General features: G+C 44.9%; 2 protein-coding genes across 6 annotated transcripts in view; both read right to left on the reverse strand.

The window, feature by feature from the left end:
• Positions 1–934: 934 nt before the first annotated feature.
• On the reverse strand, positions 935–8,994 carry LOC142557421 (FYVE, RhoGEF and PH domain-containing protein 6-like). Its single transcript, XM_075669258.1, has 5 exons — positions 8,716–8,994; positions 7,819–7,901; positions 5,360–5,545; positions 3,243–3,340; positions 935–2,479 (listed from the first exon to the last, which is right to left on the reverse strand). The coding sequence occupies exons 1-5, from the start codon at positions 8,969–8,971 to the stop codon at positions 2,440–2,442; spliced, it is 663 nt and encodes a 220-aa protein (XP_075525373.1). The 5' UTR covers positions 8,972–8,994; the 3' UTR covers positions 935–2,439.
• A 2,218-nt stretch (positions 8,995–11,212) lies between these two features.
• The window catches only part of LOC142557417 (uncharacterized), a 41,289-nt gene continuing 39,631 nt past the window's right edge, over positions 11,213–12,870 (reverse strand). For all 5 annotated transcript variants that reach the window (XM_075669246.1, XM_075669250.1, XM_075669248.1 and 2 more), the window contains 2 exons: positions 12,378–12,541; positions 11,213–11,375 (listed from right to left, as the gene is read on the reverse strand). In XM_075669246.1, the coding sequence (XP_075525361.1) occupies positions 11,228–11,375; positions 12,378–12,541 (312 nt within the window). In that variant the 3' untranslated portion in view covers positions 11,213–11,227. The remainder of the gene's footprint in view (positions 11,376–12,377; positions 12,542–12,870) is intronic.

Raw genomic sequence — 12,870 nt, forward strand, 5'->3', positions numbered from 1 at the left:
ATCAGCTGGTGCATGTAAACAAACACCTCACGTGACCTCTTTGTTCCGTTACGAAGGCAGTTTTTTTTTTTTTTTCTCTTACTGGCGATTTGCATCGCACGTAAGCATTTCGCGGAATCCAGCGTGTCCTTGCGCCACTACACAGGCGTCTCAATCTCACCGAGACGGAGAAAATAGCTGGCCCGACTTCGAAGCGCAATCCTAAACCTACGCGTATCGACAGCCAGCTGCTAAAACGTGCAGCAATAATGGTGGGTAGGGTTTCGTCGGCGATATCGAATGGCTCCCCGACTTTGGGCTTTGAAAGTCACCACGAACTAGATGCGACGTGGCACGCCTCAATACATCGCAGAATGGCACGCCTCACTTGCCCACGTCGTAAATGCGTACCTACCTTTTAACATGTACGGCATTTCTGAAAACCAGCTCTGCCCATTGCATCGAGCGCTGTCGCGGCGTTTTGCTAAACTTATCAACTGGTTCCGATCGCGTTACGTTTTTAGGTCCTGGATCTCGTAGCATTTCGTTTTCCTTTATCGCTTTTCTTTTGTTGTTCTTGTTTCCAGCGTCCACCACTATAGCTCGCATGCTGCTGAAATCGGTCACTCAGCACGGCGGATTATTAATAGAATAAGGAATCCAGGATTTAGAATACACTGCGACAATTGATTATTAAATATAGGTCAGTTTTTGCTCCGGAAAATATTTCAATTTGAAAAACCTGCCAAGCACATTTTCACGGTCAGCAATAAAACAGCAAATTCGTGCTGCTTGAGAGAAACAAAAGATTAAAAATGATTAACGCAAGATTAATAGTATTGATTACATTCTTTGTTACTGTTTTTGAAGGCACATCTTCGGAAACAAATATGAATTTATGCAGAATCAGGAAGGAAGGCACACCTGCTTGGCTTCACAATAAAGTGAGAACACATCTGTTGGCAACTGTTTTATTTACAAAGCAAATATATATATATATATTTTATATACTATGAAAAGATAGAACATTCAAACTAGTTGGAAAAGGATCAACAACTGCCCTCCTCGTTTCGATTGCACGCAGCCCTAACAACTTGGATTCACATGGTATCCTGTTAAGTTGTATGTAAAAAAAAAAAAAGGCACAGTGGCAATCGCAGCTTTGCCTGCATACGTTATAGCTCGTCCAATGCAAAAACACACGGAGTGCTGCAGAGCTATTCACAACAACAATCAATAAAAACCTCCACCTTTCGAATGTTGTGCAAGGCAGTAAAGAGACCATGCAGCAGAGCCCCTTTCTCGCATAATTACATTGATCACGATAAAACTACACAGTGATGACCACATGCAAAGCAATCAGTGTGGCCTCAAAGTGACTATGAAACAGTTGTATGCACCTGAGGAATTTAAGCATTCATTTGGCAACGTGGTTTCTGAAGCAAGGCTTCATCACAGAGCTTGGAGTGAAACACGGATGTGTTCCGAATCTTCCCTTACGGCTACATATCCTTCGAATGCAATCAACCTGTAACTAGAAGAATCTATTTGACAAGGTTGCTGATGCTGAAAGTTCTTTTTAAAAAAAGTGACATGCTTCGTAACAGTCGGTCACAAATTCGCTTAATTTGAAACTTGGGCTCCACACAGGATCAACAGTCTAAAAAAAAAAAAAAAACACGCACACATGAGGAGCATTTCGCTCCACATAATCGCACAAAGAATCAGTGCGTACTGCGAAACACGTTGAAGTGTAAAACTTTGTACGAGGAATAAACAGGGCTAGGAGGGCTGCACGAGCTAACGAGGCAACGTGACATTTTGCGGCAATGGCAGCAATAAATTAAGAAGCGAGCCTAGGGAATGGCACAATACGCTAACATGACACGCTAGGTCTTGCACGAGGAACCTACAAGGAGAAATGAAAATGTATCTAAAAGAGGCAGATAAGCAATAAGAGCAAAGGTGAAGACGTCGGGCCCCACCGTCGGGGCGTTTCCCAAGTCTGAACACACACACGTACACAAGCGCACACACAAAATGACATGCATGAAAGAAGGACCATTTGATTTTCCTGCAAGCAGCTACTAGTAGTATCTTCAGATGCCTCACCAGGTGCGGGCACGCCTTCTTTCCACGTGGACGGCATGTCGGTTCGATTGTAAGGCACAACAACGACCGGCTGGCGCTTATTTTGTAGAATGAGATTACAACTTCTGCGGCAGAGACGAGGTAAGTGGATAAGGCACTCGGCACGGCATCTTTTTTTTTTCACCCAGAGATTACGAAAGGCTCTCCCGGACTATTTGCTCGACAGTGAGTTGCAGCTGGAACTCCCGAACGTGGTTCTACAGTGTTCAAAACTGTCTCCGACTCGCGGCTGGACCGGGCGTCTCCTCTCACGAAGCATGGTGGCTGCTGCGTTCATATTTTTGTCACTCCTTCGCAGTGATCGCTGTCTCAGCTGAGTTTTGTTGCCTCTTCCATTGCCTCCCGCCACCTGCAATACAGCCAAAGGGTAGCACTTAGTTCACCATTACACGTACATAACACTATGCACTTTTTAACATTCACTCTCAGGCTTTTGCAAGATGAATTTCTTACTCAAAGGATTCCTTGCTTCAAGCAAAAATTCGCTCCTTCGCGCTACGCACCAGGTGTGGACAATAGTTCAGAAAATACGGCATTTAGGAATATATTAGCAGCATCAGTTAGAGGTTGTAACAGTTCACGTGGATGTTGATGGATAATCATCGAATGTGAGGCACCATAATGCTATCGTATCACAATTGCTTGAGTAACTGATAAGAATGTGCATTTCTTTTTGTTGTTGTTCTTTCGTTAACTTTTTTTTTTTTTGTCTTTTTGGCGTCCCAGCACCATGTGCAGAGGAAGCAAGATATATATATTTTTATTTGTCTTTTCTTTCTTGTGAGTATAATGACTAGAAATAGTCTGGAGACCACCCAGGCGACAAAAAAAAAATATTTTTTCTTGGTAGCTTATAGCACAAAAGTTAAAATCAAGTGGCATAGCTTGCATGTGCCCATTCAGCTAATGTAATTCATTATGAAGATTCCAGTTTGCATGGCTTTAGTAGAAGAAATCAAAATTTTTCGCCCGATGCCTTGGTCTCTAGACTTTTGCTCTCGACAGTACATTCCCATGCCAATGGGTGAAGCTGGTGCAAGACAGAAGCAACGGACACCGAAAGCATTGCTGAAGAAACCCGTAACGACTGCTGCTGTGAAAAATAAACATACCTTGCTGCAAGATCTGGTGTGTCCGCATAGAAGATAAGCGGGTCAAGGCCCGTGTGTTCCAGAAGAAAGAGCTGCTCTCGTGGAACTTCTTCGAAGCCCTGCAAGAATCGGACACAGATAGCAAGGAAAGAGAGTAAGTTACGCAACAAAGCTCAGCTAAACAGGCTATCAGTGACTAGTTCTACAGGTCCACTTGAGTGAACATGCTGCCGGACAATACACTGCAGGGTAACGTACTGGCACCACGGCACGATGTGCAACACCTCATTGCTGCAAGATTATTTCAACATGCTTTATGATATCCTCTTAACCAAGCGAGATAAACATTGATGTTAAAGGCATGCAACAGAAGTAGCCATTTCACTGCCAGCATCGCTAAAAGCTACACTTGATGGACACACTTACACCTGTGTCACATGACCATGAAAACTGAAACATTAACTGCTAAATGCCTTTAAAGTTTGCTTCCATTTGCGCACAGCCACACAAACATACTTAAAGGCCAACTGCAATGGAATTTCAGTTTGGCTAAATTGGCTTATTTGCTACCCTTTGGCCGTATTGCAGGTGGCGGGAGGCAATGGAAGAGGCAACAAAACTCGGCTGAGGCAGCGATCACTGCGAAGGAGTGACATGGAGCAATCTCAGCTATGCTGCAGGACTGGCAGCCGTCTCATTCTTTTTTTATTAGCAGCCTATTAACAGTGCCTGAGCAAATGATGCATGAAGCTCATGGTTAGCAAATATGATTCAAGTCCCGGCATGTTACCTCAGAGGTTCTTCAGCAGGCAGCGCTCACTTTCGGAGGTCAAGCCAACGAGCCGCACATTCCAAGTTCTGTGTTACTTCTGGCGAGTGGCAATGGTGGCAGTTTTTTATTTCTGTTGCAGTACCAACAATGTCTACTTTTGCAAGCCTATTGCTGCGCAACCACTCGCATTTCAAACGTAAAATGCAGCTTGGAAGCTACCCTTATCTACCCTATTTGAAACTAGGCTGATCACGCGGTCAAGATTTCCTTGCAGTTGGCCTTTAACAGCATTTAGACTTAACGTCATTTACAGCGTAGTGCATTCTCGCAACTCATTCAGTCATCAAATACGTGCTCTCACTTGCTATGCAAGCATTATGGCTACACAGGAAAAACACATTTCTGAAGTAAACAGAAATTATTGCGCATAATATATGCCGCCCAATGTTTTCACTGGAATGTTTCGAACTTTTACCTGCTAAATAATTTATTTATGACGCTGTTACGATTGGCAAACAAACTTAACTGCATTCACTGAAGTTGTCATCTCCGGGAGGTTTTAATGTCATTAATAATGTGCATATAGCAGCGAAATTAGTTACAATGGCATTAAGAAAACTTACGGTCCTAGGCAAATGACATAAACTTCGGCCTTGTGGCGTGGGTATTGGCTAGTATAACCAAAAGACGCCGACAGAAATGGTGTGGCCTTGGCAAAAGCACTTCCAAAAATGTGGACTACACATTCGTGCAGTGGGAGAAGGCAAAATCTGCACATGGAAACCTTCCCCTGTTAACACTTTTGCCAATCTAGACGTGTTCCTTTCAATGAAATCTACACATCTGCCAGACCAGACACGGTAGGTGTCCAAGTGCTCCCATGTCGTGGAAAGCCAGTTGTTTGGAATATTGATTGAACATTTTCAGCTAAGGATCATTCCAGACTTATTATTAGCGATCATTCCAGACTTAGGCTCATTAGCAGCTCTATTATTGTTCACCACAATAATAAAGCTGCTAAAATGTAACCTCATAAGCCCAGAGTTCCTGACTAGGACAAATTATTGCTCTGTCGGTAGAAACAACACAGAGCTTAATGTATTCAGATAACCAAAATGTCTAGCACACCTAAAGTGTTCTCATCAGTGTTGACCGCACCACAGCCACCAGCACAAACCCTCACATGAGTTCTTTTTTTCTAGCAGATCGAGGTATTCTTGTTCACCCAGTGGAAAGAACCATGGGACCTAATTCTCAGGTTACTGGCCTTTCATTTAAGTTAAATATCCTTGGAGGTAGGCTCTAAATATCCTTGGAGGTAGGCTCTTTTAATGCTAAAAACAAAGAGATGCAAGAAGTGACAAACCTTTTTGACGGCGCCCACTTGGTAGCCGAGAAGTGGAACTGTCCGAAGGGCGGCCACGTCCTCGCTTGCCTTGTATACATACAACACATGCTCCTTCACGACAAACCACTGCCGCTTCCAGGCTTTCTTTGACCAGTGATGCAGGTAGCCGCTGATCGAAGAGCCCAGGTCGTTGGCGGCAACCTCCTGCAACAGCAACACAGAACCATCTTGAGCATTAAAACAATACTTCCCCGTATTTCCAAGTACAGCACCAAAAGCGCATAAGCATATGCTATCACATGGTGTTCTTTAATTGTGGACGCCAAACCAGGGTAAAAGTAAATCACTTCAGCAAAAACAACAGTGCCGCTAGCATCTGTCACAACAAACGCAAAACCCCTTTCGCATTCGCTAGGCCATACTTTTGGCAGATCACTTTAAGGGGACACTTTCGGTATAACGTGACTTAAAACACAGCTTGACGTCTCACTTGAGCAACCAGGGCAGGTATAATGTAAAGATTCCTTCTGTTCGACTTTGTTTATTTATTACTGCCTGTTGGTCATGAGTGGCTGGTACTGATGACAAACTAGGTGAAGTGCCACTCGAACCACAGATAATAAGCTAAAATGCAAAGAATTGGAACTACATTCGACTTCCATTACTTCGACCACAGCGGGACCGTCCAGACTGATAGGGTTATCTGGCGGGACACATTAAACAAAATGCAGAAGAATCGTCAAAACATTCAGCTGATTCACTTAGCAATATTTGCCCAATTCTAACAAGCCCTCAACTCAAATGCACACCCACTTTTTATGAGTTCAAAGTAGCAAACTAACATAAAGATAACATTAAAGCTCCTAAACAATGTAGAAATCTAAAACGCAGCCGGTATTTTAGCAAGATAAATGGGTAAGGGTCTACTATGTGTTGCACCGTGGCAGCCAGTTTTCTAAAGTCAACTTCGCTGCACAGTGATTAGTCAGCTTCGCCAATACACAGTCATGCTATGCGGCAAAGCATACAAATGGTTCAATCGGGTTGAAACAAAAAAGAAAGAAGAAAGGTGCGGGTTAGAATTGGTTAAACAACGTAATCAGACATTGTGAGCTACCATTATTACGGTACGTTCCTAGGGCAGGCCAAAAATCAGTTCAGGAGTTCAAGTGTTTAATACAGCCACTGTCCCCCTTAAGCTCTGCCGAGGCAGACGGTGCCAGTAAAGGGGTTGCTATTGGGGTCACCATAGGGGTCAGGCACATGCATGCTGATTGGTCGCGTTCAAGTTGTCCAGCAAAGGCCAGTTTTAGCATCGAAATAATGAAAGTTTGGGCCCATAGAAAGGCATGGGTGCCAGCTGGAAGCTTTGGCCAGGATCGAAGAAGTATTTTAATGACTCGAAAATGTAGAGAGGTCGAAATAACCGAAAAATCGGATTAAAAAAAGTTGAATCCACAGAAGTCTATACAGTACTACATTGCCTCAGCCCAGCATCGCAATCGCTTGTGAATAAGGCCACTCGTTATGCTCTCCTACGCGAGATGAAGCCACCAATCCTGTCATTGAGAAATACTGTTTTGGCTGGCATCACCGCAGACAACAGGTACATTTAATGTATTCTGGATGAAACAGGAAGGTTCATTGAGGCAGTTCATTGAGGCATGGCACTACGAGGGGCATTATTAAAGTTTGTACTATCGGTACCATAAGTTCGGAGCAGGCATACACAATAGGAGGTAAAAATGAGTGCACATCTCTCTAGTTTTAGTGGAATACAAAAATTCACTGACAGTTACGATACTCCCTAATGCAAAATTTTAGTGCAGCTCCATACGTGCTTTCATTTCACGATATATTGGCTGGCGTGAACAATCTGTCTCGTGCGGCACCTTGCAAACAGAGTGAAGTGTGACACGACTGCCTCGCTAATCATGAGATCACGACAGGCAGCGCGTGGATGATGCGATAGTGCGATTCACAGCAGCCACCACAGACAGGTCTCCACTCATGCAACGCTTTGCTTCCATATATGGTATCATGCGACGTGCTCGCCGCATGCCTTCAGTGAAGAGACGACGGCGCACTCCTCCGGCACCATCTCGTACCGGTCGTCACAAGTCTTGAGCGGCACTTTAACTTCTCACGCTGCACTTCCCGCATTCGCTTTCATCTTTTGCTGTGCTTGTTCGCTCAGTTACGCCGAGGGACGACACCAACGCTCGCGGCAGCAACATTCTGCATTTTCTGCATTTCAAAGGACACAATCCCACAGAGATTCATGCCAAGCTGATTGGGGTGTATGGTAACGGTCACTGTACACCTCCAGCATGCCACCTGGTGCGCCGGGCTGGCAATTATTTCACCTGGAAATCTTTATATGCTATTAGTAGCACGGTTGTTTCAACCAAATGTACATCCCTGTTGTCAAGAGTTGTCTCATTTCCCGCACAGACATGCAATGCACAAATATCTACCTGAAGAACTCCACCAAGTTTCTTCCTTCTCGCCTGGCTTTGGTCGCCATCCCCATCTGCTTCTGGATGGTCCCCCAGATCACCTGGAAAAGGCAAAATGGAAAAATGGCCAAGTGGTTAAAAAAAAAGGTAACGCCGCAGGATTCACTCAAAACGTCCAACTCAAGTTCTAGGATGTTTGAAGGATTTGAAGTATGCTGAAAGCAAACTTCAAGGGAGGGTGAATCGAGTTTCTAATGTTAACTCTAATTTGCTTTTTTTGTTGTTGTTTTATTTGCCCCAATTTCCTCGCCATGGCAGCTCTCTCTGTCTCTACTTCTTTGGCTATTTGCCAGGCTCTGAAAACAATTTTGGTTTAGTGTATTTGGTCATCACTTCTACCTGTCAAAGATGGTGGGACTTTAGCGCAACGTGCATTATGACGTCAAGCGAGGCTTCGCTACAATGAGAATTGCAGGTGTGTATTCACGGCAATACAAATTATAGCTGCCATTATTTAAGTAGCCAATTTGAAAAAACAAACAAAAACGTTGCCGTTACCACTTGCCGTAAGTGACGCATAACGTAGAGTGAGCTGCTCTTTGGCATCACCTCTGAGATAAGGCAGTAGTCACGGCCGCCCTTGTTGTGCTGAAAAATCTTGAAGGCAGCGTGCTGGGACTTAGTCATAGTGACAACCACCAGCTGCGCACACTGTCTGCTTAGGTGCTGTGTGGAGGCTGCTTACAACAAAACTACACACCAGCCCTACCGCTTTGAAATTGCTTCAGCAGTACTACATGCTACTTGCCTATAACAAATTCAGCCAAATGGAAATTTTCATGGCGGTTGGCCTTTAACCTACGATGTAACTTATTACTTTAGCAACAAGCCCCACAAGTGGCCAGACTAGCTTACCACCGCACTGGAGGGAGCGAAAGCAGTCGTCGCAGATGCGGACAGGTTTGTCGCTGCCCAGGTAGGGTAGGGGCAGCCGGTGGGAGGAGCAGGTGGCGCAAACGACCTTGCCGCAGGCCCGGCAGTGGTGCCGCCGGTGGGTGAAGGTGAAGCCGCTCGTGCAGAGCTGGCACATGGTCACACGCTGGTCGGGAATCCACACGGGTGCTTCGCGGCCCAGCTCGGAGCTCGATGAGGACTGTGAACCCTCCTGCATGAGGTGCAAGAAGCGAGTGAAAATACAGTAAATAATCATTGTGAGCCTATATTTTTTTTATTCCCACTGCAGGACGAAGGCATCTCCCGGCGACCTCCAATTACCTGTCTTGTGCCAGCTGACACAATGTTATGCCTGCAAATTTCCTAATTTCATCACACCACCCATTTCTCTGCCATCCTCAACTGTGCTACCCTTCCTTTGGCATCCATTCTGTAACACTATTAGACCACCTGTTATTTGCCCTATGCATTACGTGGCCTGCTCAACTCGATATTTTTCTTTTAATGTCAAGTAATATTGGCTACCTCCGTTTGTTCTCCAATCTGCACGGCAGTCTTCCTGTTTCTTAATGTTGTATGCCATTAATCTTTCGTATTATTGCTCGTTGTACTGTCCCAAGCTTCTTTTCAAGCTTCTTAGTTAATCTACAGGTTTGTGGCTGATATGTAAGCACCACTAGAATGCAATGACTGTAAACTTTGATTTTCAAGGATAGTGGTAAGCTGCTGCTCACGACATGGTAATGCCGGCCATCTGCACTCCAACCCTTTCGTCTTCTTTCGTAGGTTCCTTTTTCATGATCATGGGTCCCCTGTGAGTAAGTGGCCTAGACAAATGTATTCTTTTCAAAGATTCTAGAGGCCAACTGCCAATTATGAATTTTCATTCTCTTGCCAAGCTACTGAATATTACCTTTGTCCTCTGCATATTATCCCAGTAAGTAATATGCTGTATTTTGGCCATGAATGATGGCGGTGTACTGTGAAAACCATGCAATTATTACAGTTGTGCAAACATACCTATTTCATTCTGTTTGTCATTCTGTGGCTAACAGGATCACACCTGCTGTGTCCTTCTGTGTGCATAAATGTGCCTTAACCCAACACTCTTCTTCTAATTATAGAAAGCGGAGAACAGCACCACTCCTCAGCTGAAACAGTCACTGTGCTTCACTGGTGATCGTTGACAACTCTCACAATGAGGAGTTGCTTAAGGCCACACACACATTCCCCTCCATTCCTGCACCTTTAAACAACTGCTGAAGGTGCCTGGTTTTAAAACTGTAGCTCCGAAATCGTAGAGGAACATAGTCAATGAACAGGATGTACAGAGCTTAGCGACTGAAATGCGATACTCGGAGCGCATGGCTGCCGGTGCTTTTTGTCTCATCGGTGAACGCTGGGTGATCACTGGCGACTCAAATGCAGTCACGATGCATCACAATGCATCCTGTTGCTTTAATTGCATAGCACAGTGCATCAGCATTTCAGTGTCGCCAGCGTCTACCGGTGCCACAGAAATCCTCAGCAGCTATGCACTCTGAGTACTGCCTTTCAATCGCTGGTCGCTGTACCTTAGTGTACTAAGGTATTTATGGGATTCAGACATACCAGAATGGTTACTTTCAGTTACCAGAAGCTACTTTCAGTTTATCATTGTGCAGCTAAGAGTAGAGCGGCCAATGTGGTTAAACACATGAAGTGGGCTCCCAGCGCACATTCTAACCCAAAATTTCAATTGGAAATTGCAGCATCTAAGCTACTTCCATTAGCAGCTGCCATTTTGACATGGCTAGTGCGAAGAAGTGCAGGGCCACTGCTGCGTCATCTGCTTTGAAATCACATGTGCGCTGTGCAACATCTCCTGGATTCTTTGGAGGGTGCATCGCACCCGCGATTATTCCACTCTTGTGATGAAAACGGCACGAACCAGAAAATGCCTGCAGAAACCCGGACTGAACTCCTGAGACATACATGCGAAAACGAAACCACATGCGTATCATCGCACACATAGGCGGTGTCCAACACATGGCGACCACAGCATGTTTCCACCTGCTGCAATTGCTTTCGGCATTTGCAGTACACAAAAGCCTGGCCTTCGAGATCGGCTCCCATTACTCTGAGGGAGTCAACACTGAGAGTGTGGATTTGGACACCGCCTATCGATCACGCAAAACACACTTCATTTTGTCACATGATCCTGTTTTCAGATGGCTGCACTGTTCAACTGTGACATAAAAAAGTTTGAATACAAATTTCCTACTGCACTGAATGCGCTAAAAATTTTGCCAGCCTGCTGTGCAATGCATACAGTTTAACATGCAATGCATAATTCAATTTAGAAAATGTGTTGCCATGACCTTTGAAGAGAACAAGCTTTGCTGGCATGTGCCAATATTTTGCTTAAAAGGGGACACTGCATCATCATCATCATAATCGGCAGCAGCAGCAGCAGCTGCGGAGGACCTCAGAGTTAAAGCGCATTTGTGAACGTGGCCGCAAGACACAAAAAGAGAACTTTCCGTGCCTTTTTGAGGACGTGGAAGGAGCTCTTGCGATGGATGTTGTCCTCAATGGCTTTACTCAGAGCCGATATCCACTCTTCACGTTCCTCAGGCGAGCTACAGGAGGAGAAAAATGCAACAATGAGGAAGCATTTTGTGCAGTCATAAAAATGTTCGGCAATATGGTCATGATCAAAGAAGAATGGCACAAATGAACTGGGACGAGAAAGAAAACACGGATGAGTGCCGATGCGTTTTCTTCCTCGTCCCTGTTTGTTTTTGCCATTCTTCCTTGAGTATGGATCACCGAGACACCCAATAGTCAGTACTTTTAAACGGACATGATTGAGCCAGAAGTGGGAGAAGTGGCCATAAAAAGTATTGTGGACGCTTGAGGCGAGTTCAACTAGTTGGCCAGGAGCAGTCACAAATGCATTGGAAAATGTGCAGTGGAAGGTGTGGATCGTTTTTAGGCTTTGTTGCCCTTGTTTATGCGGCGACAGTTGCTGGGGACACTGGCTGATCTCTGAAAGCTGACCCAGCTAAGGTCAGCGCAGCGCAAAGAAAGCATGCTCAGCTCCTAGATCCTTCCAAGTTGCAGAAACTTTATCACGCACTTCTTGGATGTAAAAGGACGACATCAGGAAAGTTTGAAAATTGTAAGACGTTTCAATCTGATATCAAAGTCCGGTGTTGAAATGCTGGACCTGGCATCCTCGGCACTCATCTTGAAAGCCTAATAGAGCAAACAAACAGGAACAATAGGAAGAAAAAAACGATGACACAATGTTATCGTGACGTCATGACACAGAAGAAAGTTTGCCTGATGTTGTGTAGCAAAAAGCTATGTAAGATGACGCTTCTCCAAAAAAATATGGAGGCGGGGGGGGGGGGGCACTGCCAGCTTGCTGTGGAACACATATCTAATTAAAGAACAAAAGTGTGATGTCATGGTTGCTTTAATTAAAACCATAACAATATTTATGGGTTCTTCAAGGCCTTGAGAATAGTGTTTTGAAGCTCAAGTGTCACCAATGGTTCGTGAGGCCAATACAAATGCTGAACGTGAACCACGCCTCCGCAAGCAGACGATACTACTAAGTCACTTCTCTTGCGCACCTGGCCGACAAGATGAAGGAACGCTTTGTGGTGTAGACGCTGAACTCGTTCTGGTAGTCCTGTTGCGGAGGCACCATCACCTTCATGCCGGACAGAGGAAGCTCGTAGTTGACCCTGTAGAAGCCCTGGGGCGTTGGCACCAGATACAGGAGACTGTCGCTGAACTGTCAGGGATGAGAGAGACACATAGCTAAGACAGTACCAATCCAATCCAAAGCCCCCGAGCAGAGACTGAATAGTTTGAATAGAAAGCACAAAACAGTCACTGTAAAATAAAGTTGCATGTGAAACCGATGTTGGCAACATTGACCCTGGCGTATATTTATTACATATATTGCAAAAGGCCTCGAAACGCATTTGTCATGCAACTTTCGTCTTGGAGGTGCACCTTAGAAATAAAACAAGCCAGGGCAACCCACACTGAAGATTTGTTCGCAGTATTTCATACACACAGCGCAATTTTTTTTCAGTGAAGTTCTATATCTGTACTCTG

This window comes from Dermacentor variabilis, chromosome 9 (assembly GCF_050947875.1).
Source record: "Dermacentor variabilis isolate Ectoservices chromosome 9, ASM5094787v1, whole genome shotgun sequence".
In the NCBI taxonomy this organism is placed as follows: Eukaryota; Metazoa; Arthropoda; class Arachnida; order Ixodida; family Ixodidae; genus Dermacentor; species Dermacentor variabilis.